The sequence below is a fragment of the Hyperolius riggenbachi genome, chromosome 10 (assembly GCF_040937935.1).
Source record: "Hyperolius riggenbachi isolate aHypRig1 chromosome 10, aHypRig1.pri, whole genome shotgun sequence".
In the NCBI taxonomy this organism is placed as follows: Eukaryota; Metazoa; Chordata; class Amphibia; order Anura; family Hyperoliidae; genus Hyperolius; species Hyperolius riggenbachi.
This window is the reverse complement of record NC_090655.1, coordinates 72,868,999-72,883,546: the sequence shown is the minus strand read 5'-3', so window position 1 is coordinate 72,883,546 and position 14,548 is coordinate 72,868,999. Positions and strand designations below refer to the sequence as shown.

The following is a 14,548-nucleotide window of genomic DNA, read 5'->3' as shown; positions in this document are numbered from 1 at the left end:
AGGGAGTCCCCGACAATGCGGCGGATCGGCGGTTGGCATCGGCAGGCGGTTCTGAAGTCGGGGATTCCCTGCCTTTGGAAAATAAGACGCAGGCACTTTTTCTTCCTATTTTTGGGGGAGAAAAAGTGCGTCTTATATTCCGAAAAATATGGTAATTCCTATCTGTGAACATTGTTACATTGTGGCAGTTTTCTCAGAGTACCGCGGTACTCAGAGCTTCTTGTGGGAGGGGTTTCAGCACAAAATCAGTCATACAGCGCCCCCTGATGGTCTGTTTGTGAAAATCATTATATTTCTCATGTAAAAGGGGGTATCAGCTACTGATTGGGATAAAGTTCAATTCTAGGTTGGAGTTTCTCTTTAAGCTGTAAAACATAGTATAGCTAATGACCCTTTGAACCTTCCTGCAGTAAAACCTAAATTCAGAGAAGCTCTTTTGTGTAGATAACAACTCAAGTGTTTTAAAGTGGTATAAAACCAAGTATTTTTTCTTTGCTCTAATAGATTATTTATAGCATATAATATACTGCCACATTTTTTTTTAATAGCAGAACAGCGTTCAAAGGGTTAAAACACAGGACTTATGCTGGATCCACACCATACAATTTTTCGGCCAATTGACATGCCCGATCGATTATTTCCAGCATGTCCTATCTAAGGATCGATTTTATGAGCGATTTCCGTAGAAACAAATGGAAATGGGTCATAAAATCAATCGATCCTCAGATTGGACATGCTGGAAATAATCAATCGGGCAGGTAAATCGGCTGAAAAATTGTATGGTGTGGATCCAGCATTCATTTTTCAATAGAAAGCTCCCTGCAATGAGATTGGCATCCAAGCTGGTGATAACATTATCTTGTGTTTGCTTAATTGTAGCAGAGAGGAACGTAAACATTCCCTGACAGAAACTTCTTCTAATACTAAGTGCACACATACAATTTTCTGGCAGATTTACCTGCCACATCGATTATTTCCAATATGTACGATCTGAATTTCGAAATTTTTCCGATTGTTTTCCATAGACGTGAACGGAAATCGATCGGAAAAAGGATCGGAAAAAAACGTTTGAAATTCAGATCAGACATGTTGGAAATAATTGATCAGCAGGTAAATCTGCCAGAAAATTGTATGGTGTGTACCCAGCATAATGTGTCCAGAACTGATACACTGCTCAGAAATCATTACTGGGTACATTACAATATAAATACACCAGTTATGAATAAAATACAATGGCACCTTTCAGAGCAAATAAAACTGTACTTTGGGAACTTGTCATTTCTAAATGAATAATAATAATTATACACAAAAGCAAATATGACTGTATGGGATATAAAGAGTAGGAAAACACATTTTTATTGAATATTATGTCAGAGTTAAATACTGCTTTAACTCCTCCTGTACTGAAAAACAATAGACTCTTCGTGGCTACTTAAAGAGGAACTTCAGCCTAAACAAACATACTGTCATTAAAGGGAACCAGAGAGGAATGATTTGTTAAAATAGAAAACGACTTTATACATACCTGGGGCTTCTTCCAGCCCCATAAGCCTCAATCGCTGCCACGCCGCCGTCCTCCGCTTCCTGGATCCGCTGGTACCGGGTCCGTCACTTCCGGCGGACGCGGCCAATTGTCCGCATCACAGGGGCTCCCTCCATACCCGTACGCATGGCAGCCATCCGCGTAACTGTATGGTGGGAGCCCCCTGTGATGCGGAGAATTAGCCGCGTCCGCTGGCCGACTGGCGGTAATGATGGGACCCGGTACTGGCGGATCCAGGCAGCTGAGGACGGCGGCGTGGGAGCAATCCGTGCGTATGGGGCTGGAGGAAGCCCCAGGTATGTATAAAATCTTTTATTGATCCTCTCTGGTTACCTTTAAGTTACATTAGTTATGTTAATTAAAATAGGTAAAATAATCTCTTACCCACCCTGTTTTAAAAGAACAGGCAAATGTTTGATTTCATGAGGGCAGCCATCTTTTTGGTTGAAAGGAGGTGACTGGGAGTATGAGACACAGTTCCAACTGTCCTGTGTGCTGATCACCCCTCCCAGTTGCTAGGCAACGTGAATAACATAGGAAATCCTATCATGCTTTGCACAGCATCAGGGAAAAAGCCCAGGCAGTTTTCTTTGATGGGTGGAGCTTAGCTAAAAATGTAGCTAAAAATTATGCTTTGGTAAGAAAAACAAAGTTCTGATGCTGTGAAACTGTTAAAGAAACACCAAGCCTTTTCAGTGCTGCTGAGTAGATTTTTAGTCCGGAGGTTCACTTTAAGCCTCGTACACACACCTGGCTAAAGTTGTCTTCTGAGGCGGCGGATAACGACTGCCTCAGACAATAGTCAGGCATGTATACAGTGGCCTTCAATCGTTTACCCCCAACTGACAAGCGATCCGCTTGTTTTTTTTAAACACTGCTGCTTTGCCTGCTGTGTGATGTCACGCATGCACCGCTCTGTAGTCCCTCCATCCTGCATAGCGACAGAAAGCATTGTCCGCATTACAGCGTCCATGCATCAGTACAGGCCGGCCCTGTGATATTTTCCAAGGGCATCGAATTACGATCCCCTTCAGGTAATATGAGTCAAAGGTGTGTACGCACCTTAATGTTCTGTTTATTATCTGTACTACACATACGGTTCATTGTCTCATAAGTTCATGAATTACTGTTGTGGCTAATAGGTTTGGGGAGGGGAGACCCCTAGTGGCTCAGAGAGGAATGTGAAATGCTATAAGAAAAAAAGCCACAGAGAACAGAATCAAAACAAATTAGAAACAGACAATTAAGGAGCAGATGTTACAAATCTGCCATGTACACTAATTGTACTATTTAGGTCCGGCTAGTTTTGGTGAGCACACGGCTGTCATCAGCTCACCTCCTATTCTGTAAGCAGAGTTGCACACAGAAGCACCAGCCCTGCATTCTCTCATCTCGCCCCACCCGGCTACTTTTTCATGCCACCCGGCTGGAAAAAAAATTCTGGGGAGAACACTATATTCCTGTAAAGCACACTTGAAATGAGAGGGCTATGGAGGCTGACATATTTACTTATTTTAAAAAAAAATGCACGTTGCCTGGCAGCCCTGCTGAGCCTCTGCCAGAGACCTTGAACAAGCATGCAGATCAGGTGCTCTGACTGAAGTCTGACTGGATTAGCTGCATGTTTGTTTCAGGTGTGTGATTCAGACACTGCTGCAGTCAGAGATCAGCAGGACTTCTAGGCAACTTGTATTGTTTAAAGAGAATCTAGAAGTTTTGAATCAGGATACTGCCATTTATTGGCTAACTTAGAAGAAAAGCAGTAAGCTTTCCGCTATTCGTCAGACTGATTCCTGTATACTGTATACTGACAAAATTTAGAACACCCCTTATATACAATGGGCATTAAAAAGGAGATACATTGTCCTGCAATAAAAGTAATTGGATGCCATAATTACAACATCAAGAGGATTTCACAAGGATGTCAGCTAATTTATTACCAAAAGATAAGACCTTTTTTGCTTGAACATCACATTCCACACACTCAGCGTAATAATAATAATGCTGAGTGTGATGAGATTGGCAGCATGGTGGCGTAGCGGTTAGCGCTCTTGCCTTGTAGCGCTCTGTACCTGGTTTGAATCCCAGCCAGGTTAACATCTGCAAGGAGTATATACCCCCCCTTTTCTGCGTGGGGTTCCTCTGAGCACTCCGGTTTCCTCTCACATCCCAAAAACATACAGATAATTTAATTGGCTTCCCCCTAAATTGGCCCTAGACTACGATACATACACTACACGATACATACATTACATACATAGATATGTGACTATGGTAGGGATTAGATTGTGAGCTCCTCTGAGGGACAGTTAGTGACAATATTTATACTCTGTGCAGCGCTGCGGAAGATGACGGCGCTATATAAATACTAAATAACAACTCATTCAAATGTCATTCAGCCAGGCTACATACAGTGTTGTTTGTATGCTAAAGCAAATTGTACAATGTAAAGCCCTACTTATCAGCACAAGAATTAAAGAGAATTGTGGCACAAGAAATACAAAAAATAGAATATAAAATAAACGTATGGTGGGGTTTAAAACCCATCATATCTGCGCAAGAAATTGTAATCCTTATTTAAACCTTTATCTACCGTTTTGAACCAACGTATAAACTGTCTCTTTTATTAGTCTTTTCATTATGCGATTTGAAGCCATCCATTAATACAGTGATTAGAAGATCACTTAAACTGTGGCCATGAGAGCAGAAGTATATGGGCACTGGCAGATCAGCATAATCATATCTCCTTTTTAATGTACAGTGTATATAAGCTGTGTCCTAAAATTTGTCAGTATATAGCAGAGCTGTGGAGTCGGAGGCGGAGGCTGGGTGCCTGGAGTCGGGAAAAAATGCAATTAAAATAGAAAATATGATAAAATGTTCTATTTCTCAGATATTTATCATAAATAATTTATATATACAGTAATAGCTGTGCTTAGTCCACAAAAATGAAATAAACCAATCAAATAGTTAGTTGTGCTGCTTCAATAAAGCAGTCCCCGTATTTTGATAGTCAGATATACACATGTGATTGTGACTGTATATATGATGTGTACACAGGAATCTCTTTTTATATATGTGACGGCCAGAACCCGAAGTTTGGCCACGTCACGTTGTGGCTGGCCACTTCGGGTTCTGGCCGGTCAGTGTGCGAAGTGGCCGCGGCGCTGTGGCCAATGTCCGAAATGAGCCGAATTCTGGCGGCTCCGATCATTTTCCTCGGCGCCGGCTCCGCCCCCTGCCTCCCTGCTATTGGCTTCTGACAGCCGGGGGACACATGTGCCCCCCCCCCCCCAGAGTGGTTCGTGGCTGCAGCAAAGCAGGAATTTGTTTGTCCCTGCAGAGGGCGGGGGGGCTGACTGAAAGCCGATAGCAGGGGGCAGGGCCAGCGCCGGGGAAAATGATCGGAGCCGCCAGGATTCAGCTCATTTCGGACATTGGCTGCAGCGCCGTGGCCACTCGCACATTGACCGGCCAGAACCCAAAGTGGTCAAACTTCGGGTTCTGGCCGTAACATATATACTAAATAACATCTTACATCTGCTGTAAGAATAAAGCCTGATGTGTAGCCGTGTCACTAATAGAGATGGTCAATGAGATGGAAATAATTCTGCATTGATGCTGATTTATGCAAATGTATGCACTCTTTGCTCATGAAATCAAATAATTTGATATGTTAAAATTTGGTTTGGTGACTACGAATTAAAGGGTACCTGAGACAGATGAAAAGAAAAGTTTTATACATACCTGGGGCTTCCTCCAGCCCCCTTCAGGCCAATCAGTCCCTCGCTGTCCTCCTCTGCCACTTGGATCTTCTGCTATGAGTCCCAGTAATTCAGCCAGTCAGCGCAGTCCGGCCACGTGCTGCTACTACAGCCAGGAGCATTCTGTACCTGCGCAATAGTGCTGCGCAGGTGTAATACGCTCCCAGCGGCGGAGTGTGTGCATGCGAACTACGCCAGACTGGCTCAAGTACCTGGATTCATAGCACAAGATCCAGGTGGTGGAGGAGGACAGCGAGGGACTGATTAGCCTGAAGGGGGCTGGAGGAAGCCCCAGGTATGTATAAAACTTTAATTTCATCTGTCTCAGGTTTACTTTGTTACATAGTAGTACTATACTCTACATATGCACTCCCCACAGAGCTACAGGGAATCCAATGAGAATGTTGAGCACATTGAACACAGAGGTGTTGTCTATCACCCATAAACCTGGTTCAGATTGTGCATGAAGATGTGTAATAGAGGAAGAATCTCCTTATTCCCCTGCAGAGTACCTGCACATCATTCTTACATGTACCCACAGTTACATTGCCTAGGGCCTGATCCATGTTCAGATGTGTAATAGAGGAAGAATCTCCTTATTCCCCTGCAGAGTACCTGCACATCATTCTTACATGTACCCACAGTTACATTGCCTAGGGCCTGATAGATGTTCTTTGTTCCGGTCTGTACGTTTTTTAGTCTATGATTAAAGGGAATAAATATGGCAGTCTACATATCCTTCTCATTTCAGTTGTCTTTTAATTTTTTTAAGCGTTGGCAGTTAAGAGACTAATTTCATGTTACATACTTTCAATCAACAAGATTGTAATATGCAAATTAGGAGTCTGAGTCGGTAGAATCCTAAACTGAGTCGAAGTCGGTGGATTTTTTGTACTGACTCCACAGCCCTGAAATACAGTAATCAGTCTGACGAAGGCTTCATAGCTTCTATGCTTAACCAGCTGAGCGGTCTGAACGAGCTCAGCTCGTCCAACACCGCCAGCGGCTGCCGCTCAGGCCCTGCTGGGCCGATTTTAATGAAATAAAAAGCAGCACACGCAGCCGGCACTTTGCCAGCCGCGTGTGCTGCCTGATCGCCGCCGCTCTGCGGCGATTCGCCGCGAGCAGCGGCGAAAGAGGGTCCCCCCAGCCGCCTGAGCCCAGCGTAGCCGGAACAAAAAGTTCCGGCCAGCGCTAAGGGCTGGATCGGAGGCGGCTGACGTCAGGACGTCGGCTGACGTCGATGACGTCACTCCGCTCGTCGCTATGGCGACGATATAAGCAAAACAAGGAAGGCCGCTCATTGCGGCCTTCCTTGTTTATTCTGGGCGCCGGAGGCGATCGGAAGATCGCCTCCGGAGCGCCCTCTAGTGGGCTTTCATGCAGCCAACTTTCAGTTGGCTGCATGAAATAGTTTTTTTTTTATTTAAAAAAAACCCTCCCGCAGCCACCCTGGCGATTTAATCAGAACGCCAGGGTGGTTAAAGAGAACCTAAACTGAGGATTTGGAATTTTCCAATAATACCAGTTGCCTGACTCTCCTGCTGATCCTGTGTCTCTAATACTTTTGGCCACAACCCCTGAACAAGCATGCAGATCAGGTGCTCTGACGTCTGGATTAGCTGCATGCTTGTTTCAGGTATGTGATTCAGCCACTACTGCAGCCAAAGATATCAACAGGACTGTCAAGCAACTGGTATTGATTAAAAGGAAACATCCATATCCCTCTGTCAAGGTTCCCTTTAAAGTCAATGGGAACTGTGTCGTAAAAAAGGGATACTTGCCTAAGCAGAGGGAAGGCTCTGGGTCCTATAGAGCCTTCTCTCTCCTCTCCTGGTGCCCACATGTTTTTACTTGTTTCCTATTGAAGGGAATCTGTAAGAAAAAATAAGTGCCCTTACTTACCTCTGGAAGGGAGAAGCTTCTGGATCCTTCTGAGGCTTTCCCTGTCATCCTCTGCCCCACCGCTCCAGCGCTGTCAGCCGTTGATGATCTACCGCGGCTCCAGGTTCATAACCATCCTGTGTGAGCCTTGTGCAAGTGCAATTGCGGCTTTCCTTCAGGCTCAGGCGTAAATAGCCAAGCCTGATCGGATCCGCTCTACTGTGCAGACGCTGGAATGGAGGGATGGAGGAGGGAAGCCTCTTTAGGATCCAGAAGCTTCCCCCTCCTGAGGTAAGCACCCCATAGGGACACTGTTTTTTTCTTACAGATTCTCTTTTATAAGAAAATAAATGTGGCACCAAACATATCCCTCTCAGTTACGGTGCACTTTAAACCCACACCTGCTGAGCTGGATAATCTTCCAGTTAGCGCTGCTGTAGTTCTTACATTTGGCACCTGCCCGGATCCATATGACTCGCCAAAGAGTTTAGGACCCTGGAAGAGGAGAGAATGGTAGAGGAATGAAGGGGGTGCTTCTGTCTATTACAGGGGGCAGCAGGGTGGGAGCCACAGATCCTTTAAAGAAGAACTTCAACCATGGATTGAACTTCATTCCAATGAGTAGCCGATACTGCCTTTCCCACGACAAAAGGCGGTATCGAATAGTTCATCAAGGGGGTCTGTATGGCTGATATTGTGGTAAAACCCTCCCACAGTGTGATGTCATGACCATGGCCCTGACAGTCTCCTGTCTGTGAACCTCATTGCATTGTAGGAAATAACAGCTTTTTCCAACTGCCAAGCTAAGTATCTCCCTCTGTGCATAAAACTCTCAGTAACAAACATTCCGTAAAGATCACCTGGCAGGACTTAAGGTGTCACCACCTGTGGTAAATGTCAGAATATAAATCAGAGAAAGGAAAGATTTTACAATGGGCAAACGCTGAATAAATAAGCAATAAATTAATAATGTAAAAAATAAGCAATTTTATTAATTGTCATTTTCACTACATTTTTTAAGTTTTCCTCTGTTTCTCAGTCAACCAGTTCATGCCGCAAAAAGAAAATATGAAGACAATGTGATTGAAAAGTACGAGAAGACGCCCAGACGTATGAAGACAGAACCTGAGAAAGAACGCATTCACCTGCTGCCCATTAAGGATAGAAGTGGCATAATTCCCCAGAGCATAGAAAAACCAGGTAACAGCTTGTCCCACTCCACAGCCTTAAAGTATGTTCACGTGGTTTCTTTACTTGCTCTGGGTTTAAACCTGCATAACACAACTTTTTAACTTTTGTAGTTGTCCAAGCTGATGAAGAAGAGGAAGAGGATGACCAAGGTGAAATGCTGGAGGTTCAAGGACAGGAAGGTAACTGATACAGTGGGATTTTTTTCTTTAAAAAGAAACCCGAGGTGTGTTTAAAGAATGTTATCTGCATACAGAGGCTGGATCTGCCTATACAGCCCAGCTTCGGTTGCTATCCCAAACCCCACTAAGGTCCCCCTGCACTCGGCTGTGTTTACATCTGTAGTGTCAGTCTCAGCTGCTCCCCCGCCTCCTGCATAGCTCCGGTCCCTGCCCCCGTCCCTTCCCTCCAATCAGCAGGGAGGGAAGGGATGCAGGCGGGGACTGGAGTTCTGCAGGAGGCGGGGAGAGCAGCAGACTGACAGTATAGAGATAAACACAGCCAGCTCCAACAAGCTGTTTGTCAGCAGCGTGGCTGTGATTTATGAGGGATTGCAGAGTGCAGGGGGACCTTAGGGGGGTTTGGGATAGCAACAGAGGCTGGGCTGTATAGGCAGATCCAGCCTCTGTATGCAGATAATATTCTTCAAACCCACCTCGGGTTCTCTTTAACACTTTGCAAAGTCTGGACAGAATGGAGAAGAGATGAACCCTCCAAAGCTTGTAGTAAATTCTCCTTATGAAAATGTGAAGAGTGGCACCAGGAAGGACACCAGGCAACCAAAAAAATGCTGGTGGAGGTTTTAATCCTTCCCCACTCTCGTCTGGTACTACAAGGCTACGTTTCTGCTAGAATTTTTGGATGTGAAATATGCATGCAACAGCGAAATAGCAATAATAAGGAAGTTCTTCTGTTGTTTATCGCGTATGCGAAAACCCAAATGGAAATGCAAAAATCGTATCACACATGATTTTCCAGCATGCAGCGCCCGATAAATAGTAACATGGTTGTCAGGTTTTTTTTTCCGGTTGCGATTTTCAAAACTCATGGAAACATGCCCATAGCAATTAATGAACGTGTGAATTTGTGTGCTTAAAAAAAACGCACAAATTTGCAGCTAGTAGGAACCGGCCCCAAGTGTTCCTCCCTCCCTTCCTTTCCCCATCTGGAATATTACTTTTTTTCTATGTATTTACTCAGTGGGTACACACTGCCACATAAAGATTTTCCCTTATGGGGAAATTTCACTAGTCGGTAAGTGGTCTCTGTATCTGCACTACAGAGGTAGGTGGGAGATAAAGTTGTCGTATGTAGTTGTAATGTATTCCATTGCCCTGGATGGTGTTGTTGAAGCAGCGTTGCATGCCTGAAGCCTTGCTAGATGTGAACAGCAATGCTGGATTTATGCATCTTGTGCCCCTTGGCCAAGTATATTGTGACTCCCCTTTCTTGTGCTGATCCGCCCTCCCATACCATGTGCAGCCCCTTCTTCCACGTATAGCAACCCCTTTCTTTTATGTACAGCTTCCTTGAGCATCAGTTTCCCTTTTTCATGTGTTGCATTCAAGTTTCACTGCTCTTTCATATGTATCAGCCCCTTGTTCATATCCAGATGCCCCTTGAGTATTAGCTGCCTAAAGCCCGGGCTTTTGTGGCCTTTCCAGAAATCCAGACTTGGTAAACAGCTTGGTTTAACTCTTCATGCTTGTTTTAGTAGCTAATGTAAATAATTCATGTTTTTAGACAACCATGCTGGTAAAGCATTTTATTTAGTGTTTTGTTGCTGATGCTGCCTCATGTATTGAGGTGTAGTGTTTATTCATGTCAAGCCTATAGCCTTGTGTGTTTTTGCAGACATGGAAGTCGAGGCGCTGCGGATGATGAGTACAGAGGAACTGATAGAGCACAGAAGAGAGAAGCTGGAAGAGAAGAAGGTCCACATTGCCAGTCTGGCCTCGGCGATCCTTGCTGATCCAGAGAACAGTGTGTGTGGTTTGTATATTCAAAAAAAGGGAATGTTTGGATTTATTACTCTGGCTTAGCTGTCTGGTTGGCAGTCAGTGGGCATTAGGCCAGAAACCCACTAGGAGCGATTTCTAATCGCTAGTGATTTGAAAAAACTCTTGCTAAAGTAATGCTATGGGGGATTTTTTATAAAATCACATCGCTCAGGTGGGATCACACCCATAGCATTACATTAGCAAGAGTTTTCAAATCACAAAACGCTCAGAAAATCACTCCTGGTGGGTTTCTGGCCTTAAAGTGTAAATGCAGTCACTTTAATATTTTTAACGTAAACCTGTAAGAAAAAAAAGTGCCCATGGGGGGTACTTACCTCAGGAGGGGAAGCCTCTGGATCCTAATCAGGTTTCCCCCGCCCTCCTCAGTTGGATCCAGCGCTGGCTCCCCCGAGCAGTGTCATACATTAATTTACAAGAGCCTTTGCGCACATGCGCAATAGCTGCTCTCCGCTTGGGCTCCGGTGGAGATAGCCGAGCCCGATTGGATCTGCTCTACTGCGCAGGCCCAGACTGCACATGCCTGCGCAGTACAGTGACCCTGATCAGGTTTGGCTATATCCGCACAAGCAAAGAGCCGCTACTGTGCACGCCAACAAGTGCAGACAAGGAGATTTTCAGGTGGTCCCCAGCATTGGATCCCCTCTCCTAAGGAGGAAGGAGAAAGTCTCTTTAGGATCCAGAGGATTCCCCCTCCAGATACAAATCATGTAGAAAAAAGATGCACAGGATCAACCTTTGTAGATGGAGTGCTGCTCAACCAAGTTAAGCAGAAGTACTGTACTTATATGTAGAACACAGCAGGAGTGCACATCGATAAAAAACAGCAGCATGGATCAAGCCATGAGCAGGTACAGAGGCAGTACAAAATGTAGGTCGACAGCCATTTTGCACCACTATCTCTGGCGTCCTGATGAAGCGTAGCATAGTTCCTCTGACCGACAGCATTATATTTCACATCCAGTCAATCTAAGATACACCCCTTCTAGTAGGATGGACATAAAGTGCTGTGGCAGGGGTGGTTGTTCTGTCAGCTGAATCCTTGCCTACTTACTGATGGACAGCAAGGAGTCAATAAATATCATATTTTTCCAGCTTTCTCCAGGAGCTTGCTATACTGCTCCAGATATGGTTCAGATATGTGCTGTACTCCTCCGGGTATGGTCCATGAGAGTCCTGTACTGCTCCGGGTAAGCATGCCATACTGCTCAGGCTGAGCTCTAGGAGCTGACTGTGCTGCTTCAGGCGTGGTCCAGGGACCCAACAGTGCACTGTACTGCCTCAGGTGTGGTCTAGGCGCCTGATGTGCTGCTTTGGACATTGCCCCAGAGCTTGCTGTGTTGTTCTGGGCGTGGCCCCCAAGAGGTGGCGCACGCTTGCTGTCCTGCTCCGCCTGTGGTCCACTAGCACCCTGTTCAAGACTCCGGCCTGGTAAAAGGAGCCATTCTAGCAGAAACACTGCTCAGAAAGTTTTTTTCTCAAATTATAATAGTTTTAACGTAACTTTCAAGGGTTATTTGAGTGGCGTCTTGAGATTATGTTTCTCTTCCTTTGAATAGATTAAAAAGCTGAAGGAACTGCGAGCTATGCTGATGGAACAGGACTCCACCGTAGCAGTGACCATCCGGAAGCTTGTCTTGATCTCCCTCATGGAAATATTTAAAGATATCACCCCTGCCTATAAGATCCGTCCCTTGACAGAGGAGGAGAAGGCCACTCGGGTAAGGCATGTAGGAAACGGCAGCTTTCAGGCTCTCTTGGTTGTGGCTGCTTTTTCTGCTTTGTTTGCATTATTCTCACTGGTCTGTGAGGGAGAAGGCATTGTCGGCCATTTTGTCAAACAGGAAGTGACCAGTGTCTGAGCTTTTCTTTTAAAGGACTTACGAGGCGAGCATTGAAAAAAGTACCTCATGTCCATTGTAGTCCTTAGGGCAGACTATCGGCGCCTTCCTTTCAACTGACTGGCACTCTGATAAGCGAATCCACTTTGCATTGCCAGCCCCGACCCTGCCCCGGGTCGCCTTATCAGACAGCGACTCGAATCGCCGCTTTAAAAGTTCCAGCGTCTGCGCACTTCTCTTAGCCTAGTGCGGCTGCGCAGGTATTCTGTAAAGTCTGCGGTCGTCCTCGCACCTATCACTCTGTTGTACGTCATGTGGGTGGGACCACAAGACCGCCCACATGACATGAATGATGTAAAAGTCAGCCGCGCCCCCTCAGCAGAGACGAGCAGCGCTGAGGGACGCAAGACGTGACTTGTCATATACGTGTGCTGACACTTTTTTTTTTGAAGAGTAAGTACTCTTCAAAGCGCTGAGGGACGCAAGACGTGACTTGTCATATACGTGTGCTGACACTTTTTTTTTGAAGAGTAAGTACACGTATATGACAAGTCACGTCTTGCGTCCCTCAGCGCTGCTCGTCTCTGCTGAGGGGGCGCGGCTGACTCTTACATCATTCATGTCATGTGGGCGGTCCTGTGGTCCCACCCACATGACTTACAACAGAGTGATAGGTGCGAGGACGACCACAGACATCACAGAATACCTGTGCAGCCGCACTAGGCTAAGAGAAGTGCGCAGACGCTGGAACTTTTAAAGCGGCGATTCGAGTCGCCGTCTGATAAGGCGACCCGGGGCAGGGTCGAGGCTGGCAATGCAAAGTGGATTTGCTTATCAGAGCGCCAGTCAGTTGAAAGGAAGGCGCCGATAGTCTGCCCTAAGGACTACAATGGACATGAGGTACTTAAAGAGACACTGAAGCGAAAAAAAAAAATATGATATTATGATTTGTATGTGTAGTACAGCTAAGAAATAAAACATTAAGATCAGATACATCAGTCTAATTGTTTCCAGTACAGAAAGAGTTAAGAAACCCCAGTTGTTATCTCTATGCAAACAAGCCATTAACTCTCCGACTAAGTCTTAAGGCTCATACACACATCCGACCATAGTGTTTGGAAAATGAAAGATCACAGACCAATTTTACCCCCTTCCATGTAGTATGAGAGCCATACCTACCCAGTCTATTCTATGGAGCTGCACTCCCCATCAGACAGAAATCTTTGCAAGATGCTGCACACAAAGATGCTGTAGACATTCAAAAGATCAGTTCCTGCAAAAGATCTGTTCCTGCAAACTGCATTCATAGTCTATGATATCTGCAGATCATCATACACACCTTGTTTAACAGACATTCATCTGCAGATCAGATCCACCAGGATGGATTTTCAGATCTGCAGATGATTGTCTGATCTGCAGATGAATGTCAGTTAAACAAGGTGTGTATGATGATCTGCAGATCTCATAGACTATGAATGCAATTTGCAGGAACGGATCTTTGGCAGGAACAGATCTTTTGCAGATACTGATCTTTTGTGTCTGTACAGCATCTGTGTGTGCAGCATCTTGCAAAGATTTTTTTCTGATGGTAAGTTCAGCTCCATAGAAAAGAATGTGAAGGTATGGCTCTCATACTACATGGAAAGGGGTAAAATTGGTCTGTGATCTTTCATTTTTAAAAGACTGTGGTCTGATGTGTGTATGTGGCCTTAGTCATGGAGAGGGCTGTTATCTGACTTTTATTATCTCAACTGTAAGTGAACTGTTTACTTTTTCTCTGCTAGAGGAGAGGTCATTACTTCAGACTGCTCTGAAAGACTCATTTTGAATGCTGAGTGTTGTGTAATCTGCACATATTATAGAATGATGCAATGTTAGAAAAAACATTATATACCTGAAAATAAAAGTATGAGAATATTTTCTTTGCTGCTAATCTTCTAGTAATTATTCATAGTACACAACCAATTCATTATATCATATATTTTTTTTTCGCTTCAGTGTCTCTTTAACTTTTTTTTCAATGCTCGCCTCGTAAGTCCTTTAAGGCTCGTATACATGTCTAACTGCACGACCAGCTCCACGACATGGTCGACCCCACGACAAACAGTTTACACAAGTTGTATTATACGCTCACCAACCAACTAAACGACTAACTCATTTATATACTGTGCTTGCTAGCGAAAGGATAGACTACATGATATGGCTGCTTTCAAAACAAGCGCACATCACTGAAACGACTTACACACGTGGCTAACTGCGCAATATCAGCCCAACAGTCATGTGGTTTGATCAGCCTAATGGATGGGGCAA

At 44.9% G+C, this 14,548-nt stretch overlaps 1 protein-coding gene across 1 annotated transcript in view; it reads left to right on the top strand.

The window, feature by feature from the left end:
- Positions 1-14,548, top strand: part of NOC3L (NOC3 like DNA replication regulator) — a 133,956-nt gene that overhangs the window by 19,533 nt on the left and 99,875 nt on the right. Inside the window, exons 4-7 of the mRNA XM_068258071.1 lie at positions 8,231-8,391; positions 8,493-8,561; positions 10,234-10,364; positions 11,957-12,118. Coding sequence (XP_068114172.1) covers positions 8,231-8,391; positions 8,493-8,561; positions 10,234-10,364; positions 11,957-12,118 — 523 coding nt within the window. The remainder of the gene's footprint in view (positions 1-8,230; positions 8,392-8,492; positions 8,562-10,233; positions 10,365-11,956; positions 12,119-14,548) is intronic.